Below are 17,412 nucleotides of genomic sequence, written 5' to 3' on the forward strand. Positions count from 1 at the left end.
CCACAACGATCGGCGCTGCCCGAGGCAGAGTAAGGTACAGGGGACAGAACGCCCTGTTCTTCCAACCGTTGAAGTTCAGCATCTACCAGTGGGAGGGAAGCGTACGGAACTGGTCTCTTTGGACGGAAGACTGGCATAGCTCCAGGCACGAGGTGGAGGACTGCTTGTGTCGCAGTGCACTGACCGAGACCGGACTGGAAAACAATTGGAAATCGCTCCATAATGTCGGATGCATGATCTGGATGCGCTGTAGGAGACTGAACTGCATTGCAAACGGCGCTGATTGGAATGTCGGCTAACCCAAGGCGATCGAACCAATCAAGACCCAATAGGTTCAACTCAGTTGCCGTTATATAACACGACCCCACGAATGTAGTTCCTCGAAAAGATACACAGCACTGGAGCTCACCGGAAAGTTTTAACTCTCCACCGCAGGCACTGGTTGCAGTTCGAGCTGCTTGTCTGATCGGAGGTTGTCCGAGCGTGCGCCAAAGCCTCTCCGAAATGATGGTAATGTCCGACGCAGTGTCCAGCTGCAGACGGATTGGATGACCATTTACGGTGACTGTCAGATACTTTCGGTTACCTGGCGTGTTGATCTGGAAAGTAGCCAGCAAACTGAGAGAGGAGCCAACGGGGTTCGATTTCGGTTTGGGACGGATGCGTGATGATTGCTTTGAAACAGCAGAGGCCGTATGCATCCGTGACTGACAATATCCATCTTTGTGTCCCACGGACTTACATTGGCGGCACCGATGCTTCTTGTAAGGACAGAACCTGACGAAGTGCCAGGCTCCACAGTGCCAACATTGTGAAGGTGGTTTCTTCTTTGAGCCTTTGTTTTGCTTCGGACCAGAACACTGCGAGATCGGTTTGGTTGGGCCAGATTTGACAGGGCCAGGCTGTTGCGTATCCTGGTGTATTGCATGAACCTCGGGACCGCCATGACCCCCGAGTTGGACCATCGCGGTGTCATGCTTCAGGTTAAGCAATCGTTGACATTCCGAGGTGACGGCCTGCAGCGTCATGGATGGGTCCTGCTCGATGCGGCTGAGGAGTCGGGTACGGATTTCTGCATCCTTCGGGGATTGTAGACCACATATGAAAATCAGCGACTTGAACTGATCTTCCGTTAACGATCCGAGTTTGAACCGTTCGCATTCTCGGTTCACGATGCCAGAATATGTGAGGAAGTCGTCTGCATCAATCTTCACTAGCTTCATGCATCGATAACGGATGTTAAAAAGTGACGTTTGCTCACCGAATATTTGTGAAAGCGTGTTGACCGTTTCATCAAAAGTGAAATCGCGCGGGTTCTTTAGCAGAATATAGTTAGCGTACTTATCATGCTCTGCGGGTCCAAGTTTGCGGAGCAGGAGGCGGACCTTCTAACTATCATCTTGAAGTGAAAAGTCGACCCTGAACAGGTCTTCATAGCGACGAAACCAAGCATCAGACGTTATGCCAGATGAGTGTTCATAGCGAAATTCGTTGATACTGCCAGCGATTCCATCAACCGACTGTGGGACTCTCGACGCCGCCGGTGAAGCCAAAGATGTAGTTGATAGTCGCTCCGGACGTACTTTGATGAGTTGCAGTTGTTGCTCAAACATTACTTTGAGTTGTTCTGCCTCCATCTTGCGTCGCCAAATATGTTACGGTTCGGTCACGCAGCGAGCAAACAATATGATAATGCGGATTGTGGCAATACTCTATCCCCAGCTATGTTGCTTGATACAGACTCCTAGCACGGCGAATAGTAAGAAGACGAGAACCTCGGACACAAACTTTAATAATCCAACAACACACGATCAACATCCATACCGGACCATGAGCCATACTTGTGAGTGCAATATTTCACTTGGCTCGTTACAGGATCTCCTGGACTAAACGGTCAGAATTCCTTGTCGGAGACCTAGAATGATCGTCGTTCGTGAATAAGAGGCAACCGTAGAGCATGGGCACTGTGGCTCGTCGACGGAAGAAATTCTTCACCTCAGGTAGACAGCGCAACGTGATACTTCATAGCCTGCCCCTGGATGCTGTCGTGCTTTTTTGGCCTGTTGAACCGTGTCAAACACTGATACAACGACAATCGTCTCTCGTTTTTTGGTGACGGAGGCAATGACGGTGTATCCTCGTTTAATGATTTGAGAGTTAGTCAAATGGGAAGGTTCGCCGTTCTAACCTATCTCCTGTAACTCGTACCAGACGATGAAGTTGTAGTGAAGCAGTATGATGTTCCGTGTAATGGTAGCATGCGATATTGTCTTTTGTGTAGCATCGAGAAGTTCATGGGTGGTCATTGTTCCGATTCTGTCGTTGGATTTATGAATCGTGGGAATAACGGGCAGTAGATAGTCAAAGTTTGTCAACAAAAGTTTGGACTACAAAAGCTCTTTTGTATCTGGTAATCATTCTCCAAATGTTCCCACTGCCAAAGCATCGCCATACTTATTAATGACTCACAGTTTCAGGATTCCAGGATTCCCAAAGTGCATTTGACTCATTTGATCTACCGACACGTTCGCTCAACGAGGAATGCCTTTGATGTTTTTTTTAACATAATGAGTTCTTTGTTTTATCAGAATTGCAGGTTTGTAAGAATATACAAGGTCTTAAAAAACTTCTCACACAGAATAATTCCCGATAAGGGTAATTACCGCCAGCATCTATAACATATCAATGTTCAACACTGATCTTCACTGCCGTACGACCGTAATTCACTTGAAAAAACTAAAGGTAGATAGAGAGCGAGACTTGTCAGCCCATCACAACCATCCATACCTCGAGACAGTCACTCAACAATCTTGATAGAAGTTTACAACACTCCTAATTGATTCTTCGTTGCCTTACGGCAAGACGGCTTCCAATGCGCAGCTAGCTATCCCGCCTCCCCAAATCATCGGCCGACGAAACCCTGGCAATTACAACTGCTGTACGGCAAATATGCGGCTCCCACGACGGATGATGATGAGTTTAATGAGAAACAAACAATTTACTATCTGGCAATACTGTATGGATCGCATTCTCAGTGTACAGCAACTTCTGGCTTATCATCGTGCCTACTCCGAGCCTGTTCCCCCGGTTCTCTTGATAGAAAAAGAGCCTTTGACTCCACCGATGGGCCGCTATTTGGAGGTTTCTGTCTAGAAGCAGTGTGTAGAGCTCAACTACGAGCACGTTTATTATTCTGGGGAGGGCAAAATAGCTTTGAGTCGTCATACTCGTCCATACTCATCACTGGCATCATAATGAATGCCTTAGAAAACCCAGAACACAGGCCTAGAGCTGATCCAGGGTAGTAGACTAATAGATCCAAATACACATGTGGTGTCCTTTCAGCGTGTGACACGACCAAGGCAATCTGGCATTGGAGGGCTTAGTGGCATCAGTATCAGATTGCATATATAGGTGAAAGGCAGTGTTATTGGCTTGGTAGGATCCGGTCCCATCGCGCCATAACTTCTTAGTATATTTATTTGTTGTGTGACAGGCTGTTTTGACTGCGTGGTTGACACTGAAGAAGTTCCCGACCTAAGGCTGCCACCTTGAAGTGGTAGTCGGGCTTGAGTGATGCAATGATCCCGCGGGCTATATTGGCTGGAACTTCGTTCCACAAGGTGCAAACATGCCAGGAAGGCCAAAGGGAGCAGTCAGACCAAGAGCATCGAGACCCCGTACTACGAGCAATCGTGCTACGAGGCGGTCTGGGGGTAAAGTCGTGCTGTTCTCTGCGACAGGTGTGAAGGCGTTAAGGTGTTTTCCACAGGTGACCAGCATGTCCATATTAATGGAAGCAGCAATGCCGCCTTTCCCCGAGGAATGACGGGTTTGAAAAGGTTGGCCCCGAAAACCGCTCACTCCGATCACCCAATGATTAATCGTGACAGCCGGCGCATTATCTAAGACGGCTGAAGTACTTTTAAAACCAAACAGTTCGGTGCTACTCAAAAGACACCTGCTGTGCGCAGCCACATTAGGAAGGAGACAGTAATGCCTTATTTCCTGCGCCCTCAGGTTAGGCCAACCCCTTGCAGCTGAGCAGGTCAGACTGTTGGATCATCGGCTCCGGGAAGGGTTTTAAAGGAGAACCCTACTTATGCTGCCTCGTGGGTCAGACTTTTGAGTCAGAGGCTAGGGGCAGGGTCTCCGAACGAAACCCTACGTCCTCCCGCTGTTTTGTGGATCAGACTTTTGAGTCAAAGGCTCAAGATGAAGTACCTCAAGCAACCCCCTTCCTCGGCCTGGGCAGCCAGGAAGTATCATTTGCCCGCGCAGCTCAGTGTCCGCCGATTTCCCTCCCCAGCCCGTTCCCACCACACAAGCAAGCGTCGCTGGGTCATTTGGCTGTCAGTTATCTGACCGAAGGGCCTTATGCTCCTTGCTGCCTACTAACAATAAGCGAAATGACACCCATCTAAATCCACAAGCCCTTTTTATATAGGATCTTCTAACTTCCGTACTCTATGTCAAACTGGCAAACAGGCAATGCTTGCTGAGACCTTATACTCCCGTAAAATTGATGTATGTTGTGTCTTCGAAACACGCATACAAGACCCGAGCGTGGTTATGCATCTCAGAACGCCAAGAATGAACGCAACTCTTTCACATTTCTCCTCTCGAGTGTCCGATGACCATGAAGCGATGACTCTTGGTATGTCTGGCGTGGGAGTTGCACTCAGCCCCAGAGCTGAACGCGCTTTGCTGGATTGGATCCCAGTGAACAGTCGTCTTTGCGCCGTCCGGTTATCCAGTTCAATTAAGCTCAATGCCTCTTGCCATAAAAAGCGGTGCCTGTTTTTATTGTCGGCTTATGCCCCAGTGGACTGCAGTTCTGATGCTGAGAAAGATACTTTCTACCGAGAGCTATCCGGGCTCATTTGTCAAGCAAACAGCACTGACATTGTGATCCTTGCAGGCGATATGAATGCTCACGTAGGTCGTCTGAGCTCTTTGGAATCACATTTGGGTGATCGATTCGGAGTCGATGCTCACCGCACAGACAACGGAGATAGACTCTTTCAGTTGTGTGCTGAGCATGAACTGTTTCTGGCAAATACGAACTTTCAACATAAGCGTTTGCACCGCGTAACCTGGCGGCCACCAACTGCAAATCAACCGTTGACCCAGTTGGACCACGAGGCCACCAGCCACCAGTGAAGAGCCACGGCTCAAAACTGCCGTTCCCTCTGGAATACACCACTCGATTCCGATTATTCCATGGTGGGTGCACACCTGACACTTCGTTTCATTTCAGGCCCTCTCAAGTCATGCCAATCCACTGTCTTCGAAGAACTACCATAGCTCAATAGTATCCGTCTGAGCCAGCCCAACAACTCTCCACAGTAAACCAACACTGTAGTCGCAGTGAGCTTCTGGATGAAGCGTGGCAAAATGTGAAAGAAGCTATGTTAGAGGCGTTAAGTGCTGTCTGCCTGACTTCTCCGATTCGACAACAAGACCACTGGATGTCGTCGAGGTCGCTATCCATGATTGATGCCAAGAAAGCCATACCAGCAGGCAACGAGTACGACGGCGCACACAAAGCCCTTAAACACCAAATAATGAAGAGTCTTTGGAAAGACGGAGAGCTCTGGTGGACATCGAAAGCTCGGGAGATGGAGAAGGCTTTTGCTACCGGAAACGGCCGTGCCCTATATCAACTGATACGATCGATTGGCCCCAGGAAAGCAACGAGCAGCGAAACGATAAGTGAAAAAAAGATGGCTCGTCAATTCACTCGCAAAAACGTCGACTGGAGAGATGGGCCGAACACTTCGAAGAGCAGTTCAGCTGGCCTCATGCAACACAGCCGGTAGTGATAATGCACACGGGCGAGTGGAACGTAAACCTTGGTCGCCCTTCAAAAGGCGAAACAAGGTACGAAATAGCCGTACTAAAACGTGCGAAGGCACCAGGACCGGACGGTCTGTATCCATCCCTCTTCAAAAAGAGCGGAAAAGCCGTGATGACCCATCTGACAAAGCTATTGGTACTATACTTAGTGAAGAGAAGGTGCCTGCAGAATGGGGTATGTCGACAGTTATCCCTATCTTCAAAAAGGGTACGTGGACGCTGTGTAAAAACCACCGTGGCAGCAGCCTGTTAGCGGTGGCATCGAAGGTGCTCTGTGGCCTTATCCTTCGAAGGTTGACTGGACACAGGGAGAGGCAGATCCGTGAAAACCAAGCTGGGTTCCGTCCTGCAAGAGGTTGTATCGATCAATTCTTCACCCTCCGAAAGATTCCGGAACAGCGACACTGCTTCCAGCAGTCAACGATGGTTGTATTCCTTGATCTAAAAGCTGTCTTTGACTCTGGACCGCCAAGCACTATGGCAGTGTCTGCGGAGCAAAGGTGTCCCCCATAAATTCTTGACCCTCATTAAGGGTCTACGGGAAGTTCTCTCCTGAGTTCACCACATCATTGGTGTCCGACAGGGCTATCCTCTTTCACCTTTCCTCTTCAACTTCGTCATTGATACGATCATCGAAGACTCACTACTAACCTCTAATGCCTGTGGGGTCGAAGTGCCCCCGGGGCCTCCGCTCACAGATATCAAGCACGCGGACGACATAGCTCTTCTTGGATCTGGTTCCGTGGTAATGGGAACAATATTAAATGATCTAAATAATTCTGCCTGACGGTTTGGCATGCGCTTCAAGCTTGCAAAGTATAAAGTGCTACTGCAAGACTGGGTGGGCTTGAACCCTAGCCTCAGTCTTGCGGATGAACCGATTGAGGCAGTAGACAAACTTGCTTCCTGGGCAGCCGTGTCAGTCCCGGTGGTCGCGAAAGATGATATTTCTATCCGGATCGGGAAGGCCAGAGCAACTCTTGTGAACCTACTTCACTTGTGGCGTAGGCGTGACATAAGCTTCTCTGTCAGTGGTTGAGTTTACAGTGCAGCAGTGCACTCCATATCACTTTACGGATCAGAAACCTGACCACTGCGCGCCGAGGACGTCAAAAGGCTTTCAGTGTTTGATCATCGATGTCTTCGGAGCATTGCCCGAATCTGGTGGGAACACTGGATCAGAAATGATGAAGTTCGTCAAATGGTATTCGTGAGAAATAACTCACGATAGATGAACTGATCACACTGCATCGGTTGCGCTGGCTTGGCCACGTATTGCGTGTGCCAGTCGACCGACTTCCTCGAAGGGCTCTTTTCGCAGAATCACCTGAAGGGTGGAAGAGAGCCAGAGGCGGTCAAACAATGACTTGGCAGCGAAGTATAAAGCCATTACCTGCAAACTCAGCTGCGCTGGTCATTGCCGTCTGTCTGTCTGGGGACCCCGAGACGGCCTATATCAATGGTTGGAGACATTGTCAGACATGACCCAGTCGCGCCCTCAATGGCGCTCGTGCATCCAAGCTATTGCCTTCAATGCATAGCTCCCTTCTCAACTCCCTCACTCAACGGCCCACTGACAGTGCTGTGTTTATGCACTCATTTATCAGCTCCCGCTTCCAACGCGGAGCTATCTCCCCACGTCCCCAAATCATTGGTGAACAAAACTGTGGCAGCTACCACCACTGTCCGGCAAGTATGCAGTTATTACAACTGACAATGATGATGATGATGATAAAGAAGTTACAAACCGCATCACGGACGTTTTTGGCACTCGTGCGTATCTACACAACCTTGCGTGCCAAAAGATTTGTTTGGGTGTCTGTCAGTATTCCCCTGACTTTGTGGTGCTCAGAGTATAAATCGTTTGACCATTCGTTTCGAAGGAATACAGTTTCTTTTATTGCTGTTTCGATGGAGAAGTGATGCCTTCATTCTACTATATTTTTCTAATTGTCCTTAAAAATGTTGTTGAAGGAGACATTCATCACATCGCGTAAGTAGACAGTTTCACTAACATCGGGTTTATTGCGTCTGGTTGACCGAATCAATAAATTCAATTGCTTACACGGCTGACTCGCACCTAGCGGCCGTCAGATTACACGCTGTGATGTTTATTTCAAAAACTCGTGCTGCTCCGAAACAGTTGGTCAGCGTACAATTGCAGGAGTCGCTCTTAGTTGTCTGGACGGTGGACGTCGACTCAACTTCGACCGCTCATGTGTTATTCTGAGGAGCTCAGACGACTGAAATTTCGAACGGCGCGAAGACGACTGTTCACTTGTGTTTAGTCCAGCACTGTACGTTCAGCCATGAACTGAGTGCAATTCCCATGCCATATACTCCACGAACCGTTAATTCTGGATCACCAGACCTAGAGATTAGTGTGAAAGAGCTGAGTCTATCCTAGACATTTGAAGATGTGTGAGCAAGCTTGAGTCTTGTATACATCAGCTTCAGCCGTTGATAATGGTGAACAAACCGTCGGGCCCCGGAGCCAGGTATTGGTACTACTCGAGAGCTTCGTTGACGCCGGCTTGGAAATCAATGTGAATGTGGATCAACCCATCGGCGACTGATGCTTACTGGCAGACTGAGTAACGGGACGCCTTGTTGTTCAAGGTGCTCGAGTTCGGCATCAATCTATGACAAGCAGGCTTCGCAGTGCCAGAGATGAAAGATTATTCGGGACTTCAGCCAGAGCGCGATGAATTGAAGGGGACGAGCCGGAATTAGACTAAACGAAATGTTTGGGAGCCTGGCGAACCACACAGACTTCGGAGTCACTTTCGATTCAAGACCGAACAGAAGTGGTGTTATTCTGCAGATTGGTCAACCGTTGATATTGGTCGGCAATGGTGTTTAGAGGCAAAAAACAATCGTTCAGCTGTAGCACCCTTTCAGTGCCTAACTGTCATGCCACTCGAAGGAAGCACAAGGGCCCGGATACTGCCAGGTTTTCCAAGCCTTATTAAGGGAAGTTGAAATGCAGAGGTAAGGTTCGAACTACGGACCTTGTCGTCAATAAATTCGCACCCTAACCATTGGTCAGACAACAACTGCCGTTGTGACGCTCGTTCCAGTCCTAGCAAGTCACGATCTAACCGTTATTGCAGACTGATGGAGAACACCTTCGGGTCGCATTCCAATCGCCTTAAATCGTCTCATAGCCTGCGAGCGGCTGGTGTGTCGAACTCCGCTGAAAGGTTTCCTTCGTGATGGCCCAGTCCATCTTCCCAGGACCCCTTCTGGCCGCGTCCATGGCCGTCTTCGCCCGGCCTCTCAGGACGGTCCTCAGTGCCACCAGCTTACTCCCGTCGGTCTTCGGATCCCCACCTGCGTAACGTCCTCGAAATCCTCCCGGAAAGTCCGCACATCCTCATCTTCAAAAGAACCGTGGTCACGGGACCTTTATCCATATCCTGGTCATAGCACCAAATGAAAGGAGGATAGCCTTTCGCTGTGAAGTTGTTCGTTAGCAAACACGAACCAGGTGGTTGCAAGTCATTCGACACGAAAGTAAACATCTCACATGCACAAAGTTTTTGAAAAGTGGACATTCTCAACCGTGGTCTTGAATTTTCGTAGACGTTAATTGAATAACGAACGAACAACAACGAACGACGCGACCAGTCCATGGTTCGCATAGAATTTCACTGAAGAGAACATAGTTTAATGATTGAAAATCGCAGAAATGCTTGTCCATCTTTCGGTGCACCAGTTGGCTAAATGTAACACTATTTATCGTTTGATACATTCCTCATCAGACGTCCTCGATAAGTGCACCCAAAGGGCCGGGGTAGTGAGCTTTCAGACAGTTAGAAAATATCATTTTAGATCATCAGATGTGGAAAAACTTTCAGTTGGATAAGTGGATCGGAACGGTGAAGTGACACCTTCCTGGAAGCGCTCGCACTCAGTTCATCAGGTTAGTTCATTACGTCATTGGTGTGCTAGACAATTTGATGTACCTCCTAGTCTGACGCAGCCCAGGGCTCGCATGTAGATTCATAGAGAAAACGATGCAACGGAATATATTTACTGTTCAAGTTCGATTGTGCGACTTCATGATGTCAGTGAAAGCATCACTTGCACTCTTCAGTCACACTAGAAAATGAATTGTTTACAACAACATATGTTATCCTTCCTCAGTTCACCGGAATTGTGGCTTTCTGAAGTGGTATTTTCTACAGCCCAATAATGCCACCCTGATCTATATCGTTGACGGAATGTTTCCGTGTATCGGCATTAACACTCAGAATTGCGCCTCTGCATCATTCAGGAAATTCAGCGTGTGTAAATCATGGCAATGAGTCACAAGTGGTATCTGTTAGGAGCGATATTTGAGGGATATTTGTTCATGTAGGTGAACATACTTGATGCGAAATCTTGTAGAAATTAGAAGGTCGGATGCTTTAGTCAATCACGTGTACGCATTTAAAGTTCAGTTGACGGCTAGTTACACATAGACTGTCTATGTTAAATCCGCCGCATCATGGACGAGAGCTTGATTTGGATGACGGCAGATCCTTTTCATTATCTTTATGCTTTTCGAGGTGCGGTGTTTAGCATCACCACTATTTGATGTCAACAGCCAAGAGGTGCAGTTTGAACCGATGCTTATGGTGTTCAGTTTAGCTGTAGAGTGGATTGGGTGCCTGAAATCCTCCATTGCTGTTGGACCGAGCATGTACGGAAGCACTACGTCATAGAAACCTGATGGTGTAACAGGTAACGTCGTTCATATGGGCACAAAAAACCTGCCAACTATAATCACCCAGTTCATACCTTTGAACGGGCGTCCGTGATAATTTCCTGTATAATCCAACTGTTGTCAGTATGTTTATATCCAAGAAAATTGTGATACAATATGGTACGCTTGCACCGCACTGTTTCATGCAATGGGCGTCTGAAAACTCAATTATGCGGATTCAAGCACATTGATGGTTGATTATCAGGCAATAGTCCCTCCTTATTTTACCCAAAATTCCTTGTCTGCGTACCTCTGTCTATCTCATCAATATCCCGAAAGTCAACTTTTCCGTGCGGCTGTTCTTTTAGAATTCACGGAACTGCATTAACAAGGAAGAAATAGGTCACACACATGATCCACCGTACCAATGCTAGTCATATCTTTTTTATAGTGAAAACGCATTCACATTCACACTACTCGGGCACTGCGGCTGATATTAAACGTGTATACTTCTTGTCCCCGTTGTGTACAGCATGGGACTCGCTTTATACATACGTTTGTCGCTTTTGTGAGTACAGATCCACAAGTTATAGTCCAGTGGTTAAATGATGTTTTTGGCCTCATAGTGTACGCGTCATCGGTTGGCCCTGCGGGCAAGTGCTCCCTTGTTTTGTTCTGTTCAGGGTAGCTGCCTCCCAATTCAAGACCGACCACCGCACCACAATAATGTAGGTATTTCAGTGTGGTTGTGCACCCACGTTTTGGTTTTTGGTTCCACTGGCTTTCTTACTTTTATGTGGTGTCCCGTATGTACGAAAGAAAGAAAGAAAGCGTTCAGCTGTAGCACCCTTTCGGTGCCTAGCTGCCATGCCACCCGAAGGAAGCAAGAGGGCTGGGATACTGCCAGGTTGCCCAAGCCTAGACAGGGGAAGTCGAGTGGCGGAGGTCGGATTCGAACCACGGACCTTCCGGTTAGTAAATTCGCGCTCTAACCACTTGGGCCATCTCGCCCCCCCCCGTATGTACGACGCACACCCCAATGGTCTGATGAGAACCAATCGATGTATCCTGCGCTATACCGGCGCGATAAGCTTTCCTACTCTCGAATTAATTGTTTCTGCTTTTTAAATCACTCCTTTCGAAGCTGATAGGATATTGCTAAAATAGGGTAGGCGGAACAATATGACTGGTCAGAGCTATTCAGATTGCTTTATCAAGTGAGTAGCTAACCAGAACTAAGCACTTTTCCACACTGTTTACAATGTATTCTGGCCATTTCATAAAATAATTGACCTCAATTTTTCTGTCCTCTTATAGCTTTCTTTTACCGTCTGCATTTTGTCGAGCATAACGTACAATTACAAGCCCAATGGAGGAAACTGATTGTCTTCTTTCATCCCAGAGATCATCAGTCAGCGATATGCCTAACAATATCCCCCATACCTCTCAAGATTCCGATTCCAGTTTGGCGCGCAACGATCCGTGCACTAATACAGAAGGGAACAGTGACCCCACACCAATAAAGGTTCTCCAGCATATCACTCCGAATAGACGAAAAAGAATCAGGATTTCACCTTTATCACGTTCCGGGACGACTCTGAAGAATGATTCCTCAAGTACAATGAACGGCCCGGATGAGGTCATTCAGTCAGATCATGTTTCGACCGCTGACTTTCATTGTCCCAATCGCCTTGACCACTCCGAGCGTGACCGAACAGATACTCTGCGAAATTCTGTTGTGAATCTAAGTGCTATCGAGCCGGAGGTGCGTGGGATCATATTCAAATACGTACAGTCAGAATCGGTAATATGTTGTTTGGAGCTTGCCGGGTTTACATCACCTTATGTGCTTACTTGTTTAGACGAAACCCAGATACATCGAGTGGAGGATTTTGTTGGACATGCTTGTACGTTAATGAACTCTGCCTCCGTCCGGGAACGTTTCATTGGTCCCATATTTTCTGATTTCCCTGAACAATTTAGGTTCCCCTCAGGGACCGTGTGTGGCCTACTCTTGGCAACAGCAGAGATTAAACGTCGATATAGCTCCTTAAGTAAACCGAACGAGAGCTATTTGGTGGATCATAACACAAAAAACCTTACTGATGTGTCTGCCCAAACGGATATATCTCTTCCCTTTGCTTCCAGTCTTTCAACAGCAGGGGAGGCAAATTACAGTAACAAACTTTCTAATGCAATTATCAAAAGCTCCCCACCAACTCAGGGTGCTGGATCTCCACAGTCCGCCGCGTCGACCTCATCAGCTGTGATCGAATTCCCCAGTACACTGGATTCAGCCTCAAAGTCGAACACTGAGAATGTCGCAACGTCGTCGGATCCAATGAGCATGATGGCCGCTGCTTTCCAAGCGGCTGCCGTAGCCGCAGCTGGAAATAACCACACGATACAACCAGCCTTGGGGAGCAAGTCTACAACAGCGGATTCATCTACTGGCACATCTGGAGAACAAATTTCCAATCCACTTGAGCTTGCACAGGCTCTCGGCAACCAGTTCCCCGTAGAAATCACTTCAGCCGCACGACTTGTCGCAGCAGTCTCTGGCTGCGCCTTCTCCAATCCGTTCCAGCCGAGTCAGACTACTCTCGGACCAGGCGTAAATTACGATGAGGAAGTCGTCGACCTGGATCGTTTGAAACAGCACTCTTCTGCCAGCGCTATACGATTGGCGTCGCGCCAGTTTCTCAATGCTCATCTCGTTCGTGGTCGTGATTTCGATATGGAAATGGAGATCTCAACTACACCTGAAGGTGTAAAGCGTGTTACAGGCATATTTTATTGTCATTTATGCCGGGAGAAGCGTGAGCGTACGTCAGCAGTCCGGTTTTCCATTGCGAGGAATCGCTATCCTGTATTGAGCAATGTTCTCTCTCATCTAAAAACACATTTTCAGTATCGTGGGCAATTTTTCACCGGCACAGGAACCACTATCACTGGTACCTCATCGAACATGCACCACCTGACTCCCTCAACAAAAGTTTCTACGGGATTCGGGGATGTTATGCTTCCGATGGTTAGTTCCTCCATACCAGGTCTACCTTTTGTCGGCTCCACCACGTTACCGAATTTCGGTCTGAACGCACCTAGTTATTTCGATGTTAATGTTACTCCGTCCGGTGCTTCGAATACCCACACCTCTCGTTCGACCGTCTCCACTCCCACTCCTCCGGATCCAAATATACCGGCTTTCATGCTCAAAGGTGAAGAGCTGGAGCATACCCGTGATGATGAGCAGAAGAGGCAAATTCTCACGTCCGCAAACTCCGTTTGTCAATCTCCTTGCGATGCCCGTGCTAACCATTCCAACGCAACCTCCTTGGAATCATCCGACAGTGTCCCAACCAGCACGTTCAATCAGATAGTCGACCATTTCAGTTCGCAAGCCGATTTTGCTCCTCTCGGTAATCCGCGATGACTAGTCAGTCGAATGTAGTTTTGTCAAGCTATCTTCGACCCCCCTGTGTATAGTTCGCTCTACTCCATATGCTTTGTTCTTCTGTTTCGTTTTCTATTCGTCGTAGTGCATCTATCGGCATGTCGACCATTCCAACATTCGATCCATTGATCAGATCCAGTTAGAAAGAATTTCAATCAGGATAAAAAATCACAGAGCTGTGCAACTAATATCGCAGCAGCAATTCGTTCATTTGCGTTCATTCTTCCCTAGTCAAGCTGCAACGTTCAATCACTTGTGTGATTTTTGTCTTCATTCAAGGACACGTTGTGGTCGTGTCAGTTTTTCTACAGAAGGAAATGTGTATGATTACGCATGTAGATGTTCTCCCTATGTCCTTGGCAATTTGCCCATGGTGTTCGTTCCTCGCAGCAAAACTGGATTACCGGTCATTAAGTATGAGTAATAGCGGTCCGAGACATAGACCTGACTCAACCTCTCGTACGAATGGACCGTGGCAAAGTGAGCAAATTGTACTCAACATGAGATGCTTAAAACGTAACACCAGCCGTTTTGTCGTTAAGCTACCGGATGCTTCTTCCCTGTCTGCTTGAATATCGGCCAAGTTATTCGTCACCCATAGGATTCGTGTTTATCTGGTGTTTTGCGTCGCCTAACAAAAAACGATCCTCACACCTTCATCCTTTCGGTCAGTTAATTCGCGCTCTAATCACGAGTCATCTCGCTTCCTTTGAACGGAAAGCTTTAACCACCCGCCGATGGTATTTCGGCGTTATGTTGCTGGCATATTCATCATTAAACGTGAAATGTTCGACCAGTTTGACCGCCATAATACCTTCAAGCTTCACATTACGTCGAGCATGGGGTTAGAGTCCACTTCCAGCCCACTGTCCTTGCTGGAGTGATGGCAAACAGGAGAAATTATTATTTCCCAAAAGCCAGCAGACACTGGTTCTTTCTCTAACTATTCATCGACTCATTTCAAGGTATGAGTTCAGCAATGTTTAGTCGAGTAAGAGCACTAGATGGGGCAAATCGGCCGAATGTCATCTTAAACTGAGGCCAGAAAGATAGTTCAATAGAAGGGTACACCGACTTTGTTTGAGCAGCGACCAAGTTGATTATTGGCTTTAGTATCTGCTCCGAGCGAAGGGTGGTTTTGGACAGTGTTCCTTCTGTACAATACAAGGACACCTGGACTTATCCGAAGGATGAATACAGCTGATCTCCATCATGGGGAAACTTAGCGCTTAGCATCGTATTTTGGTTGATGGGATATGGGATCCTAGTTTGTTTGACACATTTTGGACACCACCTTGCACACTCATGTTCTCCGGGAGTAGCACTCCTGCAGCAACGGGAAAAGTGGTGTTTATAGGGACCAGTACCTTTGATCGTTTACTCATTTGACCAAACAACAAGCTAATGAGTTATATGGCTCCGTTTTACATTTTTGAATGCATTTCATGGTTTGTTGGTCCATGACCCTTCTAGTGTTCGTAGGCGTATTATTATCAGTAAACTTAGAATGAGCAATACTTTTATGCAGTGGAGGAAGCCGGATGTTTCATTGTTGTGTGAGTTGCGGCAGAGGTTCAGAATCGAGCTAGAAACTTGAAAATGGGAAGGAAACACAGTCGGTTCATAACAATATTACTGTTACCGGGTGCAACGAGGAATCAAAATGTTGGGCAAAGAGGACTTTTAAATTTCGAAGAGATGTTGAAAGCTGGGACTTTTGGGCATCAACGAGATAACTACATGGGGAGTTACTGTGTATTCTGACCATAAACTTGGTAATGGATATCCATTTATATTCTACCACACCTCAAAGTATACTCCACTGATCCAATTGGGTATGGCAATTTTTCCCCAGGAATGCGGGGACTACAGCATTGGAGCTGTAGATTCAATTTCGAAGTCGGGTATGTGGACACACCTCAGGATGTGATGAGAATTTGTGGTGTATGTGACATCTAGTCTGAGGCGCGAAAATGTGACTCATCGGACTTCGATGATATGGGGACATCGACCACCGTTTGATAAGTTTTTTCTTGGTTGGTTCATCAGTAAGGACGTAAATTACCAGCTTTAGTGGCAACAAAAGATGGAAAGTTATTGAAACAGTCGTGAAATTGCCTCAACGAAGGGAGGAGAATTCTACATAACAATTCTTGAGAACGTTTAATAGAAGGTACCATTCATCAGATAACCACATTAAAACACTAAGCTAGACCCTCAGATTGATACAGGCTTCAGTAATGTGGGACTTATTGCTTAGCATCAAGTCAGAAACACAATGTATTAGAATACTGAAGACGTTCAGGACAATAACAAGAAGATACAGAGAAGCTTGGATCAACCTTTTAAGATTCGCGATAACTTACTGCCGTCATATTAGCCAAGCAATTATGTATACTGGCATCACGGTGGAGGTGCGACGCAGTTTTGTTTGAGATTAGAAACTGATTGTCCAATCCGCTTTTAGTGAGGTATTTAGAAGGCTGGCTTTTGATATGCATTAAAACCTGGCTGACTCTGTAACCTTGATCAGTTGACCTGACCGGTCAAAAGTACAATTTTCCCAGCAATAAATCTGATGATTGTTGCCCATCTCCATCGACAATGTTTTGGTGGATTTTGAGTATTTTCACATAAAGGTCCACGGAATCAGTTCCATTCAGGTAACTTACAAACATTTTCTGCTCTTTGTCATTCTACTGAAAGGTACTCACAGTGATTCTGATCATGATCCTTGTAGCATTCCTATTCAAGCATTTCGCACTGTCAGCCTAGCATCGTGCTAATTTCCCCAATGGTTGAGTCAGTAACATTATCGTGTATATTCACAAGACCCAACAGGTGGAGCACAACATGATGCGCGTATTGAAAAGAGTCGATCCTGTGGAAATCTGTACGCAGAGCTGAAATTGCTAACCGATGTCCACACACCGGAGTGCATCTGTTCGCTTGTTGTCGGCGGAGTATCGATCGGAACGACGGAGAACACATATTGGCGATCTGCTCAACATTGACAGTTATACCAATCAGCTAATATTGAACGTACAAACCAGTGTATCGAACACTACGAGGACATTGAACATCGCCATCGGTATAGCCCCCGAATTTTGATTGGTGTATCCGTTCAACGGAATTGCTGCACCTGCAGTTCTTCATTTTTCCACTTGTTCCAAGAGGTGACACTGGATATCTGCAACTCATAAGAAATGGGCTATTTTAACCGGGGAGCCACGAATAGCTCACTGAATTTCTAACCCGGTCAGCTACCATGAATTTCTTTAGTTTGCTACTATTCTCCCCACCACATATGGTGTCGATTGCTACCAGAAAAGTTTTACCGATGACTTGATGGGTGCTCATGGAATCTGCGGCTTTCTATCGTTGAATCAATAGGCCGACATGGGTATGA

At 47.0% G+C, this 17,412-nt stretch overlaps 3 protein-coding genes across 3 annotated transcripts in view; 1 reads left to right on the forward strand and 2 right to left on the reverse strand.

Annotated features, from left to right (window-relative positions):
• The window catches only part of T265_00942 (hypothetical protein), a gene marked incomplete at both ends in the record, with an annotated part of 16,387 nt that extends 14,750 nt beyond the window's left edge, over nucleotides 1-1,637 (reverse strand). Inside the window, 2 exons of the mRNA XM_009164857.1 lie at nucleotides 185-1,351; nucleotides 1,394-1,637. Coding sequence (XP_009163121.1) covers nucleotides 185-1,351; nucleotides 1,394-1,637 — 1,411 coding nt within the window. The remainder of the gene's footprint in view (nucleotides 1-184; nucleotides 1,352-1,393) is intronic.
• Nucleotides 1,638-11,286: 9,649 nt separating this feature from the next.
• T265_00943 (hypothetical protein) lies at nucleotides 11,287-17,014 on the reverse strand (the record flags this gene model as incomplete). The annotated part of the gene is made up of 2 exons (XM_009164858.1): nucleotides 11,287-11,593; nucleotides 16,935-17,014. 2 exons carry the CDS (start codon nucleotides 17,012-17,014, stop codon nucleotides 11,287-11,289), a joined length of 387 nt encoding a protein of 128 aa, XP_009163122.1.
• On the forward strand, nucleotides 11,919-13,982 carry T265_00944 (hypothetical protein; the record flags this gene model as incomplete). Its single annotated transcript, XM_009164859.1, has 1 exon — nucleotides 11,919-13,982. The coding sequence occupies one exon, from the start codon at nucleotides 11,919-11,921 to the stop codon at nucleotides 13,980-13,982; it is 2,064 nt and encodes a 687-aa protein (XP_009163123.1).
• Nucleotides 17,015-17,412: the final 398 nt, after the last annotated feature.

The sequence above is a fragment of the Opisthorchis viverrini genome (genome assembly GCF_000715545.1).
Source record: "Opisthorchis viverrini unplaced genomic scaffold opera_v5_10, whole genome shotgun sequence".
NCBI classification, from domain to species: Eukaryota; Metazoa; Platyhelminthes; class Trematoda; order Opisthorchiida; family Opisthorchiidae; genus Opisthorchis; species Opisthorchis viverrini.